The sequence below is a fragment of the Drosophila navojoa genome, chromosome 2 (assembly GCF_054131105.1).
Source record: "Drosophila navojoa isolate 15081-1374.11 chromosome 2, UAZ_NAV_1.0, whole genome shotgun sequence".
NCBI lineage: Eukaryota > Metazoa > Arthropoda > Insecta > Diptera > Drosophilidae > Drosophila > Drosophila navojoa.
Window position 1 is genome coordinate 31,341,876 of NC_142890.1, and position 24,368 is coordinate 31,366,243.

The 24,368-nt window shown below is 39.9% G+C and overlaps 8 protein-coding genes across 12 annotated transcripts in view; 5 read left to right on the plus strand and 3 right to left on the minus strand.

The window, feature by feature from the left end:
* The window catches only part of LOC115564962 (hexosaminidase D), a 30,888-nt gene extending 28,793 nt beyond the window's left edge, over window positions 1-2,095 (plus strand). For both annotated transcript variants that reach the window (XM_089265600.1, XM_089265601.1), the window contains exon 3: window positions 10-2,095. In XM_089265600.1, the coding sequence (XP_089121726.1) occupies window positions 10-1,386 (1,377 nt within the window). In that variant the 3' untranslated portion in view covers window positions 1,387-2,095. The remainder of the gene's footprint in view (window positions 1-9) is intronic.
* Window positions 1,953-4,276, plus strand: LOC108650373 (uncharacterized). Its single transcript, XM_030389853.2, has 5 exons — window positions 1,953-2,224; window positions 2,326-2,504; window positions 2,577-2,710; window positions 2,776-3,421; window positions 3,475-4,276. The coding sequence occupies exons 1-5, from the start codon at window positions 2,066-2,068 to the stop codon at window positions 3,701-3,703; spliced, it is 1,347 nt and encodes a 448-aa protein (XP_030245713.1). The 5' UTR covers window positions 1,953-2,065; the 3' UTR covers window positions 3,704-4,276.
* Window positions 4,277-4,283: 7 nt separating this feature from the next.
* On the minus strand, window positions 4,284-6,157 carry LOC108649810 (uncharacterized). Its single transcript, XM_018098879.3, has one exon. It carries the CDS (start codon window positions 6,074-6,076, stop codon window positions 4,322-4,324), a length of 1,755 nt encoding a protein of 584 aa, XP_017954368.2. The 5' UTR covers window positions 6,077-6,157; the 3' UTR covers window positions 4,284-4,321.
* Window positions 6,158-6,183: 26 nt separating this feature from the next.
* Window positions 6,184-7,356, plus strand: LOC108649996 (SRR1-like protein). The gene is made up of 2 exons (XM_018099119.3): window positions 6,184-6,411; window positions 6,473-7,356. The coding sequence occupies exons 1-2, from the start codon at window positions 6,269-6,271 to the stop codon at window positions 7,173-7,175; spliced, it is 846 nt and encodes a 281-aa protein (XP_017954608.1). The 5' UTR covers window positions 6,184-6,268; the 3' UTR covers window positions 7,176-7,356.
* Window positions 7,357-7,815: 459 nt separating this feature from the next.
* The window catches only part of Ice2 (interactor of little elongation complex ELL subunit 2), a 131,637-nt gene continuing 115,084 nt past the window's right edge, over window positions 7,816-24,368 (minus strand). The window contains exon 2 of the mRNA XM_089265603.1: window positions 7,816-9,849. Within this exon, the coding sequence (XP_089121729.1) occupies window positions 7,831-9,828 (1,998 nt within the window). The 5' untranslated portion in view covers window positions 9,829-9,849 and the 3' untranslated portion in view covers window positions 7,816-7,830. The remainder of the gene's footprint in view (window positions 9,850-24,368) is intronic.
* Obp93a (Odorant-binding protein 93a) lies at window positions 10,476-12,341 on the plus strand. The gene is made up of 4 exons (XM_030389856.2): window positions 10,476-10,644; window positions 10,707-10,844; window positions 10,921-11,077; window positions 11,136-12,341. The coding sequence occupies exons 1-4, from the start codon at window positions 10,534-10,536 to the stop codon at window positions 11,330-11,332; spliced, it is 603 nt and encodes a 200-aa protein (XP_030245716.2). The 5' UTR covers window positions 10,476-10,533; the 3' UTR covers window positions 11,333-12,341.
* On the minus strand, window positions 11,452-12,670 carry LOC115564960 (oxaloacetate tautomerase FAHD1, mitochondrial). 3 transcript variants are annotated; one of them, XM_030389854.2, is made up of 4 exons: window positions 12,511-12,670; window positions 12,216-12,318; window positions 12,065-12,161; window positions 11,452-11,999 (listed from the first exon to the last, which is right to left on the minus strand). In XM_030389854.2, coding segments are annotated over exons 1-4 (699 nt in total). In that variant the 5' UTR covers window positions 12,512-12,670; the 3' UTR covers window positions 11,452-11,501. The 3 variants fall into 3 exon arrangements, with proteins under 3 accessions (XP_030245714.1, XP_089121650.1, XP_030245715.1); XM_089265524.1 differs by having other exon boundaries at window positions 12,507-12,659; XM_030389855.2 differs by lacking the exon at window positions 12,511-12,670 and having other exon boundaries at window positions 12,216-12,312.
* On the plus strand, window positions 13,014-23,756 carry slmb (beta-transducin repeat containing E3 ubiquitin protein ligase slmb). 2 transcript variants are annotated; one of them, XM_089260785.1, is made up of 8 exons: window positions 13,014-13,707; window positions 18,987-19,209; window positions 21,837-22,108; window positions 22,169-22,348; window positions 22,411-22,865; window positions 22,935-23,124; window positions 23,189-23,324; window positions 23,389-23,756. In XM_089260785.1, the coding sequence occupies exons 1-8, from the start codon at window positions 13,651-13,653 to the stop codon at window positions 23,406-23,408; spliced, it is 1,533 nt and encodes a 510-aa protein (XP_089116911.1). In that variant the 5' UTR covers window positions 13,014-13,650; the 3' UTR covers window positions 23,409-23,756. The 2 variants fall into 2 exon arrangements, with proteins under 2 accessions (XP_089116911.1, XP_089116913.1); XM_089260787.1 differs by lacking the exon at window positions 13,014-13,707 and adding an exon at window positions 18,866-18,898.

The window sequence follows — 24,368 nt, forward strand, 5'->3', positions numbered from 1 at the left end:
ACTTCGCAGGACTTTCTGGAGTCCGCATGGGTGGAGTATGGTCTTAGTATTATGCCGCTTGTGCAAACATTTGGACACATGGAGTATGCACTGAAGCTGCCTGGGTTCGAGCAGTTACGTGAGCTGCCTGAGAGTCCACAATCCATTTGCCCCAGCCAGCCGCAGAGCATGGCGCTGCTGGAACAGATGCTCACCCAGGTCGTTGAGCTGCATATGCGACTCTCCGACAATGCGACGTCCTCGACGACTCAGCTGCCCAACAAGTTCACACATTTGCATATTGGATGCGATGAGGTGCAGCGCATGGGGGAGTGTTCGCTCTGTCGCCAGCGACTGCGCAGTGAACTGTTCCTGTCCCACGTGATAAGCCTGGCTCACTTTGTGCGGCGTCGCTGGCCGCAGCTGAACGTCGTCATCTGGGATGATCAGCTGCGTGCGATAAGTCTCAGCGAGCTGCAGAACTCTCAGATCGGCAGCTATGTGGAGCCCATGGTGTGGGTATATGCCAGCGATATATATCACTTTATACAGCCCCAGCTATGGAACACCTATGCCAAGGTGTTCCCCAGCGCATGGGCGGCGTCCGCGTACAAGGGCGCCTTTGGGGAGAGTCTGCTGGTGCCGCCACTGCAGCAGCATCTGGAGAACAACATACGCTGGCTGGCTGTCATAGCTAAGGAGGGTGGGCGCTTTGCCAAAGGCCTGCGAGGATTGGCACTCACTGGCTGGCAGCGCTACGACCATTTTGCCGTACTTTGTGAGCTGCTGCCCGTGGGCATGCCCAGTCTGATGACATCGCTGTCCACAGTCGCAAAGGGCTATTTTAGCATCAATCCACGCGACAACGAGCTGTTGCGTGTGCTGCGTTGCGTCTTTCAGCCGGACAGCCGGCGCTCAGGACATCCCTGGCTAGAGCTGCATCCGAATGCGCATTATAGTCAATTGTTTGCCGTGTGCAGCTATCCAGGTCACCTGGTCTTCAAGTATGCGCTTCGCCTGTACGACAAACTGGCCGAGGTGCGCAACTACTTGCAGCACACACGGGAGCACAGTGCTTGGCTCTCGGACTACAATGTGAGGCACAACTTTAGTTCGCCGCTGCGCGTGCAGGAACTAACGGCAAGGACGCCCCAGCTAGTGGAAGAGCTGCGCACCATGGCACGCGAGGCTCAGCAGCTGCTGTGGGAAGTGTATGACGAGCATACGGTGGGAGAATTCGTGGAGCAGCACATTTATCCTAGCATCAATGCGCTGCATCAACAACTTGCTAGTGGGCAGACGCTGTTGCAGCGGCGCACCTGGCAGCAACGGCCGCTGCCGTTGAGCCTAGAGCTGCAGCAGGACATGGGACTGGTAACCACAATAGATCACCAGCGGGAACATTGAGCAGACGTGCTAACTAACTGTTTACTGCTGGGAGCACATACACACATATACACATAGATACATGTTAATGTATTGTAGTCAAGGCGTTCGAAACGCCCTAAGCTAATGGATAATAACGGTTAAGTTTTTAATGTTGACAACACTGCGGCATTTTCCAATCCCCATTAACATAATAAACATAAAATGTTCATTTTGTCAAGATATCACTCTAAAAGCGAAAATATCGTACATACATTTTATTATGTAAAGGAAATAAAACATTTTGGCATTTATGCTATAAACCAATGTTTGTAATCATATTTTTAAGTAAAAATTTTTAGCGGCATATACATAAGTTATCAAAGCTTAACATACAGAGTTGCCAGCCTAACGCCGCACAAAGGATTGGACTTGTTTGGTATTTTTTAGTGCCATCAGTATTTTTGTCGACAAAAAGGACGACAAACAGCAATGACGAAAAACATGTGTTCGCGTAAAATCGATGAATAAACGCCCGAAAGCAAATGTGAAGAGGATTTTTTTACACGGAAGAGCTGTGTGGTGTAACTAAGTTAACATTTATTGATTATTAAATTGCCGAAAAAAAGAAGACACGTTATAGACTCGGCAGCTTATTATCGCAGTGGCTGCATAACTGTACATACATATTTATATAAAAAACTAACTAATTGGGCGCAAAATGGGAATTACAGAAACGCCGAAAACAGCAGCAGCAACAACAACAACAACGGCGACAAGCACAGAAGCGGTTAATGAAAGCAAGAAGGTTTTGACATTAGCCACGTTCCAAGACATTTTTAAGCACGTGGAGCCAGAAGTACGCATTGAGGCATTTGAGGTTTGTGTAAATGATCTTTATTTGCATTACATGCAATATATATATACATATATATATATATACTCACATATACATGCCTATATTATGATTTACTTGGTTAGTTAGCGCAAGGCTCAGACCGCGGCGACAACTATACGGCAGCCCTGTATCGCATCTGTTTGAGTGGGCAACGCCTTAGCCTAGATGGCAGCACGCACAAATGGCAGCAGAACGTTATATGCAAAGTGTTGCCAGAGAGTGTGGTCCAGCGGGAAGCCTATAAGAGCGATAAGCTTTTTCGGTTTGTATGAGGGAATACATGTATGTATGTATGTTTATTTTCCGTCTTTTGTTTGTGAACACATTCTTGCAGCAATGAGGTAGAGTTCTATACCAGAATAATGCCGGAGCTGCTAAGATTCCAGGCCAGCAGAACGGGCTTAGAGTCGCAGTTATTCAATTCAATACCAAAGTGTTATACAGCAAGGCAAGACCTGCTCATTATGGGTAATTAAGTTTCATGTAATTATAGTTAAATTTCTGTAATATTCATTGTTGGTTTTGGGTTTCAGAGGATCTACGTGTCCGAGGCTTTGAGATGTCTGATCGACATAAGGGTCTAAGCACGGAGGAAACACAATCGGTACTGCTGCAGGTCGCCCAGCTCCATGCCCTTAGTTTGGCTTATAAGTTCGAGCATCCGCTAGAGTTTAGAAAAATGTGCAGCCAGATTAGTGAGGGTATCTTCTGCACAGCCAACGCGAACTGGTATAAAAATTATTACGAACGCCTTACGAAGAATGCCATTAAAATGGTTTCCGATGTCCTGCCCGCGGATTCCAAGTATATGCAAGCAATGTGCAAATTTGCAAAAAGCTCTTCGTTCTTTTCCCAGATGGTGGAGTTGGCCAGTGCTGAGTCGCCGTTGTCCGCCATTTGCCATGGCGACTGTTGGGTCAATAATTTTTTGTATAAGTACGATCCTGCGGATCGACAGCGTGTGCTGGAGGTGGCGCTGATTGACTTTCAGCTGGTGCGCTACAGCTCCATTGCACTGGATATTGCCAATTTGATGTACTGCTGCACTACGAAGAAAATGCGAGACGCCCAAAAAGATACATTGCTCAAGGGATATACGGAGGAGCTGTATAAATGGTTGGAGCTGCTGTGCACCGTATTACCTGGCTACTGCAATACCCTGCAAAAGCTTCAGGAACTGTAAGATTACTTTGTTAAACTGTAAATCAGTTCAATAAATTGTTTTCTTACAGATTTGCTCAGGAATTAAAAACCTATGGACGATTTGCTCTTGGCCTCGCCATGGATATAATACCCATTAGCACATGCTCATCAGAGGATGCCCCCGACATGTACTTGAATCGCAATGATGACCCCGACGAGGATGTGGGTGCGCCTGCTTTAAATTTTCCACCTAACGACTTGTGCCGACAAAAGATGTCTGAAATTTTGGTTGATATGGTCGACAGTGACATGCTCTAGAGCATGGTCCAAATAGTAAAAGCATAACGAAAGCTTGTTTACACCTTGTCTAGTCCAAAAATAATTCAGTTACACTTTTTGATTTTTTTTTTTAATTTACCTCTCACCTTTTTTTTAATACCTTGATCTGAGTTTCATAATTATTTGCATTCCGGTAAAATGTTTTAACAACCAACTGAAACGGCTGTTATATAGATAACCGTTTAAGCCGATAAGCTCATTACTAATATGAGGACTGTTTGAATTATTTGTTAAGCTCAATTAGTATTGTTCATTTTGACTATGTAGCCTATGATATAGTATAATTACTTACGTTGATGACAGATATGCCAAAACTTAGGTTAGCTTAGCAATAATCTACATTGCAACACTATGTATTATGTACTTACCGTTACAATTTTTGTGCAGCCAACTTAACAAGGCTGCTACCTAGCTGAAATGTGAATAGTATGCTTTAAAATTAATCTAGGTAAAAGTCAGGCCATTTAACGGTGCATACAGATTGCATCCTTTACAATCTTGTGTTTACACAAAGCAATAAACGAAAAGCAAAAGAGCGGCAGTAACAACTAATGTTTCATGTTATTTAATTTTATTAATCGTCAGACAAGTTAATAGTTAATAATCGGCCTTGGAAGTCCAGGTCGTTTTGCTACCCAGCACTCCTTTATCGCAGCTCTCGCGCAGAAACCTCAAGCCCGCCTCAATGGAGCGCTCTAGCTCAGCTTGGGATTTAACTCGCTTCGCTGCGGACGGGCCACTGAAACCTTCCACGAGACAATCAGGCGGAGGAATGGTAGCGCCATGATTCCGATCATGACTGGAGCTACTTGCTATTGGCTCTTCAGCATAAAGATCATCATTAGATTTAGTATAGTTCCGCCTCTGGAATTGTTTTTCGCGCTGGGTGGAATGATAGCTTCTAAACTCCTGCTCGCCGCTCCACGTAGATAACGTTGATGGCACGCTGCTGAAGCTCAGGCGTTTTGGAGCTGCCTCCATTTCTGGCATAGGCGCAAATTCTGGAGCACGCACCGCACGTTGTTGCTCGTTCCATTCCTCCTGCGACATGGGCAATCGTTCGGGCTTGTATTGCCATTCTACCGGTGCTGCGGACTGTTCATCGTCATCGTCTGAATTTTTGGCAATGCCGCTCTTGCCCTTGTCCTTGTCCCAGTCGCGAACATGGGCTTTGCGCAGCCTCTCACGTTCAGCTTCATCGGCGGCCTTTTGCTTCTGCAGTTCTGCTTCCTCCGCAGTCTGCTCGCGTTCAACTTCTCGTGCCTCGATTTCGCCTTTAGATGCCTTGAGCTGCAGCTCCTTTTCGTATTCCTCCTGGCTGATGGCCGGCAGACCGTTGCGCGCTCTGATGCGATTCTTCGCAGCCAACACGCGTGCCGCAATGATTCGATTTCGTTCTGCCCGCAAATCGTCGCGTCGCTTCTGCTCTGCTTGCGTTTCTTGGCGGGCTTTTTCCAATTCCCGCTGTTGCTGCATTCGCTCAGCCTCGTCCGTGGAGAAGGCATAGTACCCCACGCCGTGTGTGCGCGCTTCGTCAAAGAACACGTCTTGGTAATGTACATTGGGCTTTTCGATATTTTCTTGCTCTTTGCGCTCCCAGTTGGCGCGCTGCTCATCGTGCTTTGTCATCGTAGACAGCGCATCGCTGTAGACACTCTCTGTGGGCTTTGGGCCAAAGCTGGGCTCATCATCGTTTGCCTCAGGGTCGCTGTCGTGGTTGCATTTCGTGTCGATCAACCAATTGGCTTTCGTTTGATCCAACCGCTCGGGCATGCTGTCCGCCAATTGCTTGTCCCGTCGCAGGGCTTCTTTTAGGTCTTTGCGCAAGCAGGTACGGGTTCTTCCTAGGCAATCCGTGTATTCCACTTCGTCATCATCGTTTCCAGTCTCTGCATTTCCTTCGTCTTCGTCTGTGCTGTTGTTCCTACTTATTCTTCTATGCGGCGATGGGCTTGGGTGTTGTCTTTCGTCACGGTGCTGCTCCTGGCGCTTACGATTAAACATTACCAAACAATTATCATCCGAGTTTAAGCTGCCGCCACTGCGTGTCATCTGTTCGTAATATTTGCTCTTGGCCTCCAGTATACGGCGAGACTTTTCCAACTGTCCAAAGTCCTCCGATTCATACACTTTAAAGTCATCGTTACGGCTAATCTCCACATAGTTTCCATCCTTATTGCTGTTTCTGGGTGACTTCTCACTTTTGCTGTGAATCTTGCTTGGCCGGAATTTATTGTCCACCGTGCTTGATTCCTTGGCCATTTTGACTTCATGCTGCTTGCGCTGTAATTCTGCTTTTAAACTAAGCAGTGATGATAAATTAACGGAGATCGCCTTGTTTGGGTCGTTCATTTTTAAGACACAAATCGTAAATGAAAGGAGAGAGCAAAGTCAGAGTCAGCTGTTCCAAGTGCGAGTGTACGACTACTCGATAATCGAAAATCGATAAGTTGAAGGTGCACACAAGTACTCGATAGCTGTGACTAAGGAAACATCGCTAAATGTGATTTCTGTACACACAGAATATTTACAAAACAAATTGAAATGTCTGGTGGAGATGAAGAATTTCGGACTGTCACCCGTAAGAAATGGATTGCACGTAAATGCCTTAGTCGACGTAATCGCCACAAGTCTGAAAGCGATTACTTAAATGATTGCCCCGAAGTGAATGTGGAAATCTTCCAAGCGTAATTTTATTGATTTATCTTTTGGTTATATTCTGCTATGATCATTTATGATGACTTGCAGACGCCTGGAGCGACTTTGTGGAGAAATGAGTCAGAGTGACTATTTCATCGTGACCATGGAAACGTTGCAACAGCAATTGGACGCGCTGAAAAGGCCATTGGAACGAATTGTTTGCCTCGGCTTGGGACCCTTTACTAGAACCTACCAGGCGCTGCATCAAGCGGCGTTTTTAATAAGCACACAGCAACTTCATAAAATCAAAGAAACACTCTACTATGATCCTGTATTCCGAGAAACTGAAAAGGAGTTAATCCAACGTTTTAATGGCACCATCATCAACGAGGACAGGGCGGGCAGGCATGAAGCCCACGTGCCAACTCTATATTATCTGCCACATTGTCCGTACGCCTTAATGCACAACCTACTCTTATGCAACTGGAACAGCGAGACCCTGCCAAATGTCTTCTTAATCTCGAACAGCTTTGAAATGTTAACGCTCAACAGAACTCTAGCTAGAAGTAATCCCAACGATCATATTGCCCGCATAATAAACTATTGCACGGAGTCTCCCTTAGAAGATGATTACGAGCAGCAGAATGTATTCAACGATCTGTCACTACACTGTTTTCCTAGCGAGAAACTACCAGGAACAGATAATACAACATTCTGGACACGATGCGCGCCCTTAAAGGTGAATGAAGATGAGCTGCAAACTGACCCTAGCATTGAAGACGAATTTTCCGCATTAAGCATAAGATCATAGATGAATTGTGTGTTAAGCCTTATAGAGTAAACGGACATCATAAAAAAGTACAAACTTAACATGCACAAAGCCTGCAAAGAAAAGTCGGGTTTTCTGTAAGGCCATTTATTCTTGAAAGTGCTGTGTGTATATACATATGTATTTTGTATATAAATATATATATATATGTATAAACTTAAAACTTTTTTACATTATATACATACAAATCACAGTTTTGTATTCAAAATCGGTACAAATCAAACGTAAGGTTTCGTAGCCGTGCCTAAATACGATTTAGTATGCATTAAAAACCTATTGATAATGCGAATTAAAAGCATTTTGGATTTGTGGAATGAAAATATAATTTGATTAGTCCTTGGAGTCTCGAAATGCTTAAAGATTATGATCTAAGTTGTTAATTGCCTGCACTTGTAAAACGAAACATTTTTTATATATACCTTAAACATTATGTATGCAACTATCTATAGAGAACTGGACTACATCCTAGTATTATAAATTCAATAAATACGTATACATGCGCTATAGAGTCAACAACAAAAGCTGCAATAAAACTATAATAGAAGAAAAAAAAAAAAAAAAAAAATAGAGCAACACGTTCGACTTGTAAACCAAAAAAAATAAATACTAAATGAAATCAATGTAGTTGACGTATTTTTTAAAGGCACATGAACTTTTCCAGCTCGTTGTCTACCGTCTGCTGCAACTTGGCGTCATCCTTTTTGCGTTGGCGTGAATTTTTGCTATTCGTTTTCTTTTTTTTTTGTGCATTCATGCGTACGCGTTGGACTAGCGGTGTCGGTACCTCGGGCGCCTTGCAAGGCCTTCCCCTCTTGGCGTTCACTTTGGCCGGAAAGGCACAGGGCAGGAGCTGCAGCTGCTCGTGGAGTCGACTGCAAAGCAGCGGCGTAATGGGCAAATAGGTGCTGCTCTGTGTGAGGAAGTCGATGTTGTTGGGTGAGGAGGCGCCCATCAGCAGATCATGTAGCTTGAAGCTCATGGACGTGTTATCCGCAGTGGGCTGACAGAGCAAAAACCTATCCTTGTACTTGCTGGTATAGCGTAGAAGGTATTCCCCGGGAGATATGCTAGATAGCAGCTTGAGGAACTCTGCTAGCTGACTGAGCAGGTCCGGCATGCTTATGTGATACCACTCGTTGAGCTGCTGGGCCAATGTACTCAGCCTTACCTTCTCCTCTAACAGCGGCTGCATGTCTTGCAAAGAAATGCGTGAGCAATGTCCCACGTTGCTTTGGAGCAGTTGAAGCTGCAGCCAGATGCTGACCATCTCGTACTTCGTCATAATTTCACAGCCACACTCCGGCTTACTCTCCAGCTTGATGAGGTGGCAGCCAAGGGGTTCTTTGGCCGCAGCATCGCGTACAGCTGCAACTGAGAGGCTGCTAAAGATCGACAAACTATCTGTTGACTCTGATGCTCGTAGCTTCCAGCTGACTAGTGCGCAGTTGGCTTTCACTTCAGTCACCATTGGAGCTTCCTCGTCGATTGGCAGGAGCTTATACTCCATTATAGCTTTATCCGCACGACGGTGTTCCGGCTCTGAGTTCTGCAAGACCGTATGCCTTCTTCTTTGGCCCACATCATCGGGCAGTTGTAGCCACTGAGCTGCTCCATAGGCTGCATAGGCAGTCGTCAGAAGCCGGCTACTCGTGTGCCAGCCGCAGCTGCGCGCCGGCATAGGCTCCTCGAATTGAATGCATTTGTGTCCATTGTCTGGCAACTCACGAATACTCACTAAAACCTCTGTGGGCAAGTCAGCATATGCGCCGGGTATCAATAGGAACAGCAACGATTCTAAGGGCAAAACATACACATCGTTGCATGCTTCTTGCAACTGCTGCTCCAGATCGGCTGCAACCATATGGGAAGCGGGCTCATCAGCTGATCCTGCATATGCATAGCGCTCCAACCGCATACGCAGGTTACTCAGCTCCTGCTCTGGCATCCGCACCTCTGGCCACAGTCTGACCTGCCCCCGGTGACAGATCAGATGGATGTTTTCCATGCTGGCCACCTGTGCATGAAGAGTCTTGCATTGTGACAGCTGTGGCAGACCCGAATGAGTTGAGTAGCTACGATTGGGTAGCCTGCGGAGCACATATTGCATTCTCCTCACGAACCATTTGCCATAGAGCAGCACCAGCGGCTTCATTGGCGCGTAGATTCGTTCTTTCTGCGCATTGACATAGTCAAGTATGTGCTTTTGTACCAATTGCTGCTCGCTAACCCGCTTTCCATTCGTAACACGCCATACGATAAAGTCATCCTCACTCTCTGCCGAGTTTTGCTGCCAGGCAAGGAGTAAGCGTACACAGGCGGCCTGCTGTGGGGCAGTTAGCGAAGAATATCGCTCCTGTGGATTGGGAAACTCATATGGCAGCCGATTCGTTGTGTGATCATAAATGGCGAAACTTGTCAATTGCTGAGTACGTGGATCTTTTGCTGTGAATCTAGAGATATACGATGTAAAAACCTGCGATTGCGAGACTTGCTCGTCCTTCAACAACTCGGAATCGACATCGTTTAGAAAGGTAAAAAGTGAGTCGTCGGAGTGCTCTATTGACTTGTTAAATACCCTGAACGAAGGCTGATTCTGAAATGTATTTGCATTTCCCTTATATACATTTGCTTCCATTTGTGCATTAAGAGTTAACTTGTTTGCTGTTTACAAATAATTTAGGTTCGAGTTCAACTAATTCGTTTTCGTAGTGATTCCGACTCGTGTTCTTAGGTGTTCTGTTAACTAAAATTTATTGAACATTTTTAACAGTGAACAATACTACTGTTATTGATCAGAATGCCGTTATTTTAAATAAACTGATGGTTAATATTAAAAGTAATGGCACAAAGAATATACAAAAAAATTATTATAATTATATTATTATTATCTTGTATTATATTCACAAAAATATCGTTGTTTTACAATCTAAAATCATAAGGCTTACCGGTAACCATGATCAAAGATAATATATCAATTTATTTTGTAATGAATCTATTATCTCAGTCAAACTCACTTTTTTTGGAATTGCAAATTTCCCACAGATGTGGGAAATAAGCTACAAATTCATTTCTATATTTCCATTTGAACAAGTTTGGAAATCGAATTATTATTTAATCGCATATGTATATGTCTGTCATAGGTCTCATTTCATTTAAATTACCCGACTAAAGCAATGACCAAAGCAATTAAACTCAGAAATTGAGGTTTATTTTAGAATCGCTTATATCACTCGTTTATATACAAATAAATGTATTTTTACATGCAACATTAAATTTGCTGTTGCTCGGTAAGCTTTTGAAAGTTATTTAAGCTCGGAAGTTTCTAAAACTTTGCATAAACATGAATTGCTTTTGGATTTTATTTTATTTCATGCTTTTGCTTTCAATTTTTAAAATTGACGGGACTTCAAATAAATTAAAAAGCTGCGATACAACCAAGCATACAAAGATTGTAAGTTTTATTTAGCATAGAAATATGTACATATATGGTGTAATACTAATACTTCTTTTTAGTTGGGCAGCTGTTGTAATGTACCCAGAAACGATCAATACAGCCGAGCATGTCGCCAATCTCTGCTGAGTAAGACCGATCGTATCGTAAATAATACCGAGGCGCGAAATTTAAGACAGGATAAAGTGGCCTTGCATGCAGTAAGCAAAAACGCCTTTATTATTTATATGGATATGAAATAGCGTTTTTGCCGACTTTAATGCTTCATTTATGCAGTGTATGGCAGAGTGCGTTTTTAAAAAGAATGGCTTCCTCTACTCCAACGGTACTGTTAACCTCTCTGTTATGCAAAGGAGCCTCGAGCAGCGCTACAAAAAGGATGCTGCTTTAGCGAAACTCGTTACCAAGAGCTTGATTAGCTGCGCTGATTACGGTAAATTTGCATTTTAAGTAATGTAACGAAATAATTTAATTAAACTCACAAAAAACAGCTATGACCCGCACAAAGCAATTCGAGTGGCTGCACGCGAAGGACAATTGTGATTATTATCCAGCTACTTTGTTGGCCTGCATAATGGAACAAGTGTACCAAAATTGCCCGGCTTCTTTGTGGAAAAATACGGAGGACTGTGCAGCTATGAAGAAGTTTCTGATTGCCTGCGATGACGTAAAAAAAAACAGAAAGTGAAATGTGTACATGCGTATTCATTATTTTACGCAGATTTTTCGATCTCTGACTTCGAAAATCATCAAAATACATATAAAAAACCATAACATCTGTTCAAACCACAGATGCTTCAAAGCGAATGACATCAAACATTTTATTCAGTATTTGTCAGATGTAAGCCTCTGGGATTTTATAAGTTCTGCTCGTCACACACGTCGAACTTCATGGTGGCCAAATCAGCCAAGCCGCACTCAATCAGATCCCCGGCCTTGAAGGGTTCCGAACCATGGGGCGTTCCCGTCAATATCAAATCATTAGGCTCCAAGGTCATATACTTGGATACATAGGAAATAATGTCGGGCACTTTGAATACCAAATCTGCGGTGCAGCCTTTTTGCTTCACTTCGCCATTGACTTTCAGCCAGAGGGGCAACGCATGCGGATCGTCTACAGCATCTAAGGGTATGAAACGTGAAACTGGAGTCGCTGTGTCGAATCCTTTTCCAAGTGTCCAGGAGCCACCTGTTGCTCGTGCTGCCGTTAAATTACATTGAGCAGTTAAATCCAGGGCCAGACAATATCCACCCACATAGCCCATAGCCTTTTCCTTGGATACATTCTTACACCGAGTTCCAATCACAACGCCTAGCTCCACCTCATAGGCCACTTTGGTAAAAACTTTGGGCAACTAGCAGAACAAAAAGATCAAATTCATTTAATTAACTAATAAAGTGTAAAGATCAGCACGCTCACGATAATAGGACGACCTTCTTTCAGATAAGATGTTGTGGGCTTTATAAAAACGATCGGCACTGTTGGTACTGGGACATTTTTGGCCTTGACGGCACACCTGCATAGGGAAACAAATATTATTTACTGTAGACTCATGATCCACGTCATTTACATATAATTCAAAGCAACGCCTATGATCTTTTTTCCCTCGGATACGAAATTGGCCACATCCTGACCGCGTTGGCAGGCCATTAAACACCGAGCGAGCAGAACCACTAAGTAGGTATAAAATTAAAAATATAACAAAATCATAAGAATTTTGTAAATCAAAATTAACAGAAATAACTGTCGATTTAAAAAAAAAAAAAGGCTTACAATTCGGAAGCAAAGTGTCAAGAATCAGACGACCGCTACAGTCGAGTAAATGTGAATGTATGGAATGATCTAAATTAATAACACTCACTTACTTGCGTCAACGCTATACTTATTGAGCGTCAAGGTTATCTGGAGACGTGCCCCTCTGCCTAAATATAAATAGTTTATCAATATAAATTAAATAACATAAAACTCAAAGGTTCTACAGTGAACTAGATCATATGCAGTGTGACCGTTCAGATCAATCAGTAAATGCGCAAAATTGAGTTCCGTGGCGCAAAATAGAGCAACATACGATAAACAGTAGAGTGTATCCACTAACCAGAGAACACAGTGGTCAAGTGGTAGTATTTCACTGTTATCGAGAAGTACCAAAAGTATCATTGCACTGTTGAATGAACATTTATAAATAATATGGAATTTGAGGTTTATTCTTACCTATTTACCTTATTTAATTATAATAAGTATATTTTATTTAAGCCAAACCTGTAACCATTAAAATTATTCTCATATAAAAAAGGGTGAAATGAACAACTATATGATATCGATGGAATGAACTAGTCAAGCAGTTGGAGCCAATGAACCAAAGCTTGTTTGCTCATTTAGTTCGGAAAGTCGTTCGTCCGAATATACTGCGAACATTTGGTACGACTTCAACATTTACGTGCCGTCGCTCATTAGTTGTGAAAGAATTGTAAAAAATATTCAAAAATTTATGTTAATTAGTGTCACACAAAAATACGTGCATTTGCGGGCAACTGCACGCTGTGTTAAAAAATATTTTGGTGTGAGAAACGAACAGAAAAGGCTACAACTGGCAAACGAAAAGAATGACTTGTCAAAGAGAATAACATGAATTTGTTGTTGGCAGTAACGCGCGGCGTGGTGAATATGCATGTACATATATAAGGTGCGAACGAGTAAGCAATGAAAATTTTAAGTGAGTAAAAACGAGAAAGCGCTAAAGTCACCACCCGAGAAGAGAGTTGTTGTAGAGGGACAACCTCGAATAAAATTTTGTAATTTCTTGCAACTTACCAATAATGCCGAATTATAAATTATAGCCCAAAACATCTGTGCTAAATTTTCTCATATTGTTTGATTCAATTGCGAAAAAATCCCTGAGTGCTTTTGTGCGTGAATTACAGATCAGGTATCAAAGCAGCTACATAAATTTTCAAAAAAATAAAATAAATAAATAAAATAAGAAGAAGAACATCGAAAACAACACAATGATAAAAATGGAGACTGACAAAATAATGGACGAGACTAACTCCAATGCACAAGCAGTAAGTACATCATTAGTTTATTTTCTCTAGGTATACATTTGTATAGATGTATTTCTCAATATGAATACATAGATTCATTCATACATACATACATCATGTTCAAGGTGTCGCATATGCATGCTTACACATTCATACAATTTCTGTGCATGAGTATTTGTGTTTTATTTTTGTATACACACATATGTATACAGCTATATGTATATGTATTTTGCACTCGTGCACTATATTAAAATTTCTTCTGTTATGCTTAACCTTAAGCATTTCGCAGTTACTCATACTTTTTTGTGTACCCATTAAATATTGATACAAATGGGTATGACAGAGCAATCGGAATCTACGGAAATGCTAGCACAAGTTTTTAAATTTTACAATTAATAGTGCCAATCCAAAAGTATGTATTTTTCTGAAATATAATTTTTTATGAATTATTTTATGCCCAATAATTTTTATTGAAGGCTATTAAATCAGAGGCACGACCAGGGTATCTCTGAGCCCGACAACTATTCGCTTTAGCTCACCTGCTTTTATTTGTAATTAGCAGTTAATTGGCCTTCGATACTTTCAAGCTTTGTTTATGTACACAAATAATTTATATATATAAATATATTTTTTTTTATTTAATCCCATCAATCCAGATTATATACATATATCGCACACATTGAGATGCGATGTCGGAATAATGAAGGTTAATCGTTCATACATTAAGAAACAGTCAATGAGAGTTTTAAAATTGATTTGCTTGGCTTCTGTTGCTGTTTCTGTTTCTGGGTCAAAAGTTGATTTTTGCCCAAACTCTACGCGTTTAACAATTAAGTTACATTTGAGTCATCTTTGTTATTGTTGTAGTAAGCCCGAATGTTGCCATCAAGGTGAGATGGCGTCCAAATTGCGCATAAGCTTTTTTTTCGCTTTTCTAAACGATAAATTCACACATACATATGTATATGCAAGGCTAAACCAGTTCTCTTTTTATAATTTAATTGCTATTTATTATTATTATTATGGTATAAAAAAAGTAAATTGTTGATTTTTGCCTTTATACTTTATGTTGCTCGATAAATTTTCAGTGATTTAATTTCAAGCTTCTGCAGGTACTTCTGCTTTCTAGTGAAATATACATACAGGTGCGAAAAAAGCACCAATTGAAAATGCAAAGTTTGAGTCGTTTATGTTGTTGCAAAGTTTGAGTTGTTTATGTTGATGTGCAATAATTACTTGTTTTCTTATATAAAAGCAAAAAGTATATCAAACATTGATAAATTTATCGAGGAGAACTTCTTAAACTTTGCATTTGCAATTGGTGCTATTTTTTTTTCGTAATGCCCAGCCAGTGCTTCATTAAAAAGTAGAAAGAAATAAAAAAATGTCTAAATACATTCCCCGAAATTCAATTAAAAGCACTCAGTTTTCGTTTTTTTTTTTTTTTTTTTTTTTTTTTTTTTTTTTTTTTAGAATTATGCAATGTAATAGTTTTTTTTTCTTTCTTATCGCATATTCCTATTCGTTATATCGTTATATGATTTACAAAACAATTTTTGTTTAAATATATTTGGTAAAAAAAAAAAATTGTAATGTAAAAAAACCAAATATTTTCAAAAAAAAAAAAAAAAAAAAAAAAAAGATAGCGTTGGAATATTGAAATCTTAGACGGTTCTTCATCCAAAAAGTCCACAAGAATATTCTCCAATTAATGTATTTAGCCTTGAGAATTCAAACGCCAGGATACTTTGCATATTGGAGTTCGATAGTGGTAGCTAAATGCAGCCCACACCATTAATGATCCCCTGCCGAATGTCATGCCAGTAATATTTAAAACCATCAGGGCCATCTGAATTGAATATTTTCGCATCTGAGAATATAATTTTTTTTTTGCAGTTTTCCGACCAGGACATGTGTTGCTTCACAAAATCTACCCCAGTCGCCTTGTGGCCGTTAGATAAAGCCGGCTTTGACTTCAGTTTCATCCTTATTGGCCGTTTTCTAGTAGCCAAAATTACTGAACACGGCGTTCTGTTATCGGAAGGTTTAATTCTACAAACATAACGTATAATAGCGGCTTTCCCTCGTTTTCATTGTATTTTATTTTTTCATTTCACAACATTATTTACAGCAGTTGGCGAACAATTCAATTACGTTAAAGTTTTCGGTTAGACCAACCAACATCCTTGTATGCAAGGACTTTAGCCATTTTTTCGTTTGTCGGCATCTCTCCTTTTCCCCATTTCAATATAAATTGATAAACATTGTATAAAACGAATGTTTAATAAATTTTATAACAAAAATCACAGTTCCAATGCTGTACTAACCTCTTTCCAAGACTCAAGACGGAATGACTTTAAATGAATTTAGCGCTTTTATTTTTTGAAAATTGTTTTCTTTTTTTACAATAAAATCTTTTTGTTTACAAATTATATCCAAAAATTGTGTATGTCATATAACTAATAAAATAATAGATAAGAAAGAAATGCATAAAACTAAAAAAAAAAACAAGTAAAAAGCCCTCGCTCTGCCAACTGCGAAGTAAGTAGGGACTGCGCTTTGGTTGCGCTGCAGTGTTCACAATATAATGAGAACTTATTTGTTGAATAATTTAATTTCTAGACGTACGATCGTAGTGAAACATTCAGAACGTAATTATAATGTTCAAATGTATGTAGTATGTAGTGTTTGAGATACGTTTTTTACAAATTGGGGCCTCAGGGGCGTGGAACCCAAAATCTGTTGATCACAAAATGTTTGTATTCTTCATATGTATATACACATTAAATCTGAAGTTTCCAGGTCTAATAGTGTTTAAATGAGGCTGAAAAAACAGAATACATTTTATTCTCGATAAAAAAGTTATCGGATGATTTATCGAAAAAATAAAGCAAACTCGTACTGCGTATGGTATACACGAGTATGTATCTTCTGAGATCGACTCACTCATACAGACGGTCGGACAGGGCTATATCGACTTAGCTCGCCGTCCAGATCAAGAATATATATATACTTTGTGGGGTCTGCGATGATTTTTTCTGCCCGTTACATACTTTTACACAAAACCATTATACCCTGATTTCCCATTTTCAATGGGTTCAGGGTATAAAAAGAAAGAAAATATGAAAACTGAGTGCCTTTAATTAAATTTTGGGGAGTGTATTACTATATATTGTTATATACTATATAACATTTCAGACTATTTTACTAATTAATTAATTAATTAATTTTACTAATTATAATAATAATTAAATGAGACATTGAACTTTTGATGCTGCGAGTTTTGCTGAATTATTTGTAGACGTTTGACATAGTTAATAGGTTAGATCCTTCGATATCAATAGAAGCGATTGATTTTGAATTTGGTTTAATCAAGAAAATAATAATAATTTATATTTTATATGTAAGAACATCAAATAACACGAATAATAAATAAGGGTGCGTAATTCGTCGTATTGTGTTGATTTATCATAAAATAGGTAGATCGAATAGGTTTGATCTCGATACTTTTAATTGACTATCGAATTAAATGAGTTGGGATCATGAGCTAATTTTTTTTCAGGGGCAGCCAGGAGCATTAGATGCAATGTCAATATTTAAAATTATTGTTTATTTATTTATTTCAAATTAAGACTATCATCCTAACCAAACAGATGTAAGTTTCATCTCTAATATTTCTCCCCTCCGCTAGTTAAGTCTTCGTTATCTACAACAGCTGTGGCTTAGTGAATTCACATATTCGAGTGGTTTCTTGACCCACATAGCAGTGTGAAAAATAAGAAAAACCAAATAGTTATTTTTGTCAGTCGAGAAATAATTGTTAGTTTTACTAGCAAGTGCAGCCGGAGGCCAAACGCTTCAAAACTTATAAACAAACTAGCCTAGTAAGTGATTTTAAGTTTACTTTAAATGCGAACGCAAGTAAATGGCAATAACAAAACGCAGCAATGCCAACAACCATGGCTAATATAATACGCTATTGACTAAAGCCGTTGGCCACGCTCACATACACACACAGTCACAAATCTCATGCACGCAGTCAAGCAAATGAAAACAATTGTTTATTCACACACATACACACCTGAATAGACAAAGTTTATCTATACTCAAGGTATTAATAACTACATTTCGACGGAATGAGCACTGATCATTCACAAATAAGTAAATATTATATCTCATCAGTTTCTTTCCCCAAGAGGCTTAAATATGTTTTCTAAAATTAAAAACCGCTTTATTATATAAACAATATAATTTTCGATGCAACATTTTGATTACCTTCATTCAAGTTTGCACTTTCTCAATGAAATAGCATATTTGTAAGAAAAGATGAAAAACACTTGACTCAATTCTAAGGCGACGTGCAACAGCTCTATCAACGCCTTTTCACTGCCCAAGCAATCAATATAAGCTAAAATAGCAGCTGAAACTACAGAGCGATACATCTGCAATTGCCTCGCAGTGCACGCATTTATGCTATCATAGGAAACGCTTGAATGTGTTTAAGTGTATGTATGCACAGGTATCGGAAAAGCGCTTAGTAACTTCGTGTTAGTCAACGGCTTTTACATAGATCTGCAAATTATATTGAATAGTTAACTTATTCATTGCTGTCTTTATTTTAAACTACAAAGGAGAATATGGTAAGATTAGGAGCCGGTATCCACTCCGTAATCTTGTAGCTCTAAGATGTAAAAGATTATAAAAATTCATAAATGATCTGACAAAAATTTTATTTATAACGAGTAAAATACAAAATAAATAGAATATAGTATATAGTATAGAAGTTTACAAATTGAAAGACGGTTGGGCAGACAAAGTAGAGTAATTGAGAAACAGAAGTTTTTATTTTTGCTGAGAAGTTTATCTGCTCTTCATTGCTTCTAACGTACAAGCTTGTAATTGGGAATACAGAAGAAAAATAAATTTGTATCAATTCTTGTTGAGCATGTAGGTCTTGAGCTTCTTCTCATCTGTAATCGTGAATAGCGGTCAGCAGTTCAAGAAACAATATATCCCAGATTTCCAGTTCAGCTTATAGGGTAATTGAAAGCCAAAGCCTTCGTTATATCATCTGAGAATTGCGCAATTTCAAATTCAACTTCAGCTTTAACATAAGTCGGCATTTGGTAATATCATTGCCGAGTGCAAGGGTTACCTACATTCCAGTTACTTAAAGACATCGCTGTCCGCTGACATGGGTAGAGCTACACATGTTTGTTTTAAGTATTGCCTAAGCTGGAAACTCAACTTGATAACTTTTTTCTTTGTTTTCTTTTTCTTTTCCTTTGCTCCGTATATAGTTCACAACCACAATGCTGTACGATCCGGTGCGCAAGAAAGATTCATCACCCACATATCAAACAGAGCGGGATGTTTGCTTTCAGTACTTCACACAGTGGAGCGAAGCCGGACAGGTGGACTTTGTCGAGCAGCTGCTATCACGCATGTGCCACTATCAGCACGGACAGATCAATGCCTATTTGAAGCCGATGCTTCAGCGCGACTTTATCACACTGCTGCCAAGTAAGTAGTAAATTGAATAGAAGCAAGTGAGAGACTAGGAGACAGCCTGATCTATTTGCAGACCTCTTGTTTCAACCAATCATAGCTCCTTGTGCACGTATGTATATATAAATACACGTATACAGGAATCAGTGTAGACAAGTGTGGCAGACCCCATATATACCCCAACATATCAGTCTTAATCTGACCAGTACGTCTGTCCGTTAGGCTGTCCATTAATAAAAGCTAGAAGCATCAAATTCGATATAATTTGATTCGTTTCTTCCGTAAAATCTAGATTTTTTAATTCTATTATCATGCCTTAAAAGTTTCAGTTTGCTTGGCTTGCGAAGGATCAGAGTATCTTCCAGTCGAGCAGTCTTTGCTGCAGCACTCTTACTTTTTCATGTTCCTACGTTCATGCACACTAATTCCACTCATCTATCGTCGCGCTGTTAGGAAAATGTATTAATTTTTTCGTTACGTATACGGCAAATTTAGCGTTTTACACCCATTTACTTATAAAGAAGAGAAATACCGTATTCCCTTTATTATCACTTTCAGTAAGACTGAAAAAGTAAGTAGCAATTGATGTATAGTCTCCTTTATATTCTTAATATGTAGTAAAATAAAACAGTTTGTATATTTACAAACAGTTAACTTGAATCTGGAGAACAATACTTTTGAATTAGTTACAACTGACTAAGCCTTTTCGGTTATAGTATGAAAGATATGAAAGATTAAGAATATGTTAACATATAAAATACAAAATGATTAGGAGAGTATACTTATATTATATTAAGCTAAAATCAGATGATTACAACTAACTGATAAACGATTAAAAGTGCAACTGAAGTAAAGGCAAGAAAAGAAGCAAACAAATACAAAAGCGCGTAGGAACAGAGTTGAACTGCGAAACGTGAAGGTAACCGAACGAAGGGAATCTGCTGTTCCTCTTCTCGTGTCTATCCCGTCCCTAGCTGTTGCCGTGCAACTGCTAGAGAGTATGCGTAGCGGAGCGGGGGAGGGAAGTGCAGGTGACGCTCTCTGTTGCTGCCTCTGCCTCTGCTCTGCTTGTGATTCTGCTGCTTATGTTGTTGACTGAGAGGTCATTGCTTCCATTAAACGCGCTTTGCCGGAAAAGAATGAAAATAAAACAAGCAAAAGCTGCACAACACAAAACGTCATACATTAAGAATTTGAATCGATGAACTGAGCAAAAATAATAATACTAAATATGTTTCTTTAAGAAATTACGTAATGATAAGATATTTGAGTTTGGGTATAAGGTAAATCTGAATATTGTATTGTTATTTATTTTGGAAAAAACTTTTGGAGACATTTAGCAAGCGAAGCATGTTAGGGGATTATCTGGATTCATGTTGCCATTTTATGACATAGTTAAAGCACCCAGCTAGCCCAGAGCAAGGCAAAAGAAAGCGGGAGTGAGCAGCGTTTCCTTCATTTACAATGCACAGTGAAGGCGGCACACACATACATCCACAAATGAACCGTGAGAGTGAGAGAAAGAGAGACCGGACTTAGTATATGTGGCACTGTCTATTAGGCAGGCGACATGAGCCGTTAGGCAGGCGAAGCAACAATAACAACTTGAACTACATCAACTCAGCATTTGCAACGTTGTCGCTGTTGCCAAGACGCTTTGCGAGTTATCCACATTCTTAATTGTGTTTGGAACATGCAGCACTGTATGCAATTCACGGCAGACTCAACAGGGTCTCCTCTCCTTCATCCTCTCCTTCCTCCTCCTCTCATTCCTCCTCTCCTTTATCCGCTCACTCCGCCTGCCCTTCATTCGCAATCAGTAATCTCATGCGACATCTGACGATTGCTCGCTGTCAATTCTCTTTATCTGCTCTCCCATTGCTAACTTGCCGTTAGGCGCGTCCGTCCCACTTGTGCTCGTAGGTGGCACGTGGGTCTAGAGCAATTCTTGAGCGTAACTTTGGATACTGTTGCATCAATGAATCATGCCATCGATCTAAAACTAATCACTGCTTATTGACACCGGAATATACAAATATGTACATGTGTATATGTTGGTTGCTCAAGTGCTTCTGTTTTGATTTGCTTGGAAGTGCTCACTCAAGCTGAACAAACGGCAAGTTTTCATGAGTCATCGACTATCATTAGCTGCACGTATCACTTACAAACATCTTATTCGCGAACATTCATCATCTGGATTAGATAACTTTCAAGAATTCTTAAGCGTGGGTCAGTAAAATATAAAATACATCTACGTCTATCTCGCAACCTTTTTTATACCCTGAACAAATTGAAAATGGGAAATCAGGAAATCACGGAAGGAATCTACTATGTTTATACATTTGATGAAAACGAAGATTTCGTAATTTACAGATTTTGGATACCACACCCCCTTCGCTCCCAATTTGTAAAATATGTATTTATGTGTGCATAAAAGAAGTGCAGAATGATTAGAATATAGGCTTGAATGGTTCAGGGTGTTTCCTACTCGAGCATTCCCTACTAAAGCCTTTTAACTCGTTAAGATATCCATACATATGTAGGACTCGAATGTATTACACGCGGATCTTTCCACATTATGATTGCTTTTATATCAGCTATAACCTTTTCTAATTTATATTTTCGTCTTTTCTTTAATACAGAAAAAGGTCTCGATCACATTGCCGAGAATATTTTATCGTATCTGGATGCCGAGTCACTTAAGTCTGCTGAGCTGGTGTGCAAGGAATGGCTTCGTGTCATCTCCGAGGGCATGTTGTGGAAGAAGTTGATTGAGCGCAAGGTGCGCACGGATTCGCTGTGGCGCGGCCTCGCCGAGCGTCGCAATTGGATGCAACATCTGTTCAAGCCACGGCCCGGCCAAACACAGAGACCGCACTCATTCCATCGGGAACTATTCCCCAAGATCATGAATGTGAGTACCAAACTAAAAGGTAAATGACGAAGCGAACTAATTAACTAATGCTATTTTCAGGATATTGACAGCATAGAGAATAACTGGCGGACAGGACGGCATATGCTGCGCCGCATCAATTGTCGATCTGAGAACTCAAAGGGTGTCTATTGCCTGCAGTACGATGATGGAAAGATTGTGTCCGGCCTAAGGGATAATACCATTAAGATATGGGACCGGACGGATTTGCAGTGCGTCAAGGTGCGATTTTCAATTAGAGTTTTAAAAGGCTTCTATTAACGCTAAATCACTAATTACTGCAGACACTAATGGGACACACTGGCTCAGTTCTGTGCTTACAATATGATGACAAGGTGATCATTAGTGGCTCCAGCGATTCCACGGTGCGTGTATGGGACGTCAACTCCGGGGATATGGTGAACACGCTGATTCATCACTGTGAGGCGGTGCTACATTTGCGTTTTAACAATGGTATGATGGTCACATGTTCCAAAGATCGCTCAATTGCGGTCTGGGACATGACATCGCCCAGCGAGATCACGCTGCGTCGCGTCCTAGTCGGCCATCGTGCCGCCGTAAATGTAGTGGACTTTGACGAGAAGTATATTGTGTCCGCCAGTGGGGATCGCACTATCAAAGTGTGGTCGACATCGAGCTGTGAATTCGTGCGTACACTGAATGGCCACAAGCGTGGCATCGCTTGCCTGCAATACAGGGATCGGCTAGTAGTCAGCGGCAGCTCCGACAATTCAATTAGGTAACATGAACTAGCTGTAGTTAATTATTAAATAGTTTGTACTTATATTCGGAATATTCATTTCGACAGGCTGTGGGATATTGAGTGCGGAGCTTGTCTTCGCGTGCTGGAAGGTCACGAAGAGTTAGTGCGCTGCATCCGCTTCGATACGAAGCGCATTGTCAGTGGTGCCTACGACGGTAAAATTAAGGTCTGGGATTTGGTTGCAGCGCTGGATCCACGCGCCGCCTCCAATACTTTGTGCCTCAACACCCTCGTGGTAAATACCTTTCTATACTGTCGCAACTGATATACATAACTGATTTAATGTCGATTGTATTTAGGAACATACTGGTAGAGTTTTTCGCCTTCAATTCGATGAGTTTCAAATTGTCAGCAGCTCACACGATGATACCATTTTGATATGGGACTTTCTGAATTTCACGCCCAATGAGAATAAGACCGGCCGAACTCCATCGCGTAAGTTTAGACCTTTCTTTATTCCAAATGTTTATTTTAAAGTTTTTGTTTATTCTGTGACTAGCGGCCCTCATGGAACATTAACATTTTGTGCAAATGCAGCTTCGGGCGCTTCAGCTCTATCCCTCGAGCGATGAGGAGGGGCAAGTGGGCGACGACGATGATGACGACAACGAGGGCCGTGTAATTGCAGAACATGAGAATATCGAGCTGGAGTCATTTGGTTATAATGTTGATAATCTGTATAATGCTGTTCAAGAAAACTAATGAGTAATACTAAGCCAGCAAATAGCATTGAGACTCGTCCATTAAATTATGTTGAACCCAAGATACTGCGATCTCCGATTTTACCGAAATGCACTTAGAAAAACAAATTACAAAAACAATAATGATACATGAAAAAAAAAAAAAAAAAAAAAAAAAAAAAAACAATACATTAGTCATTAAATAGAAACTCAAGCGTAATATGAATAAATGAAATAATTGAAGAATATACAAAAGAACACCCAATAATAAATACAAGAAGAGCATCAAAAATATTTTTGCATAAACTGGCTGTTAGGTTTGAAATATGTACGAACAGAGAAAATTATACATATATATATAACGAATATATGTATATGCTTTACATTATAAACAGAATGATGTATTAGTTAATTAGGCATTATAGAAATAATTAAGGTCAGTGTAAATCGTTGAATCGACTTCTACTGCTTGCTGCGGCAGCATCGATACAAAGTTTATGTAATATTTAGCTCAAATAACTAAAGATCGCATTCGGATGACTGCGATTTTAAGATAATCTTGAACTTTCTGGTACGTTATATATTCCTGATATATGTTTAGGCTCTATACTAAAGGAGTAAAGTCTGTCATATCGTGCAGAGCATAGTCTATATATAAAATGTTAGTTGAAAGCTTCATACATTTGGCGACCACATACAATCCTGTCGGTTTTCTCAACATTACGATTCGCTTTTATCATAATGAATACTATTTTAAATTAATGTTCATCTCTGATGTTTAATTATGTTCAAATTGTAA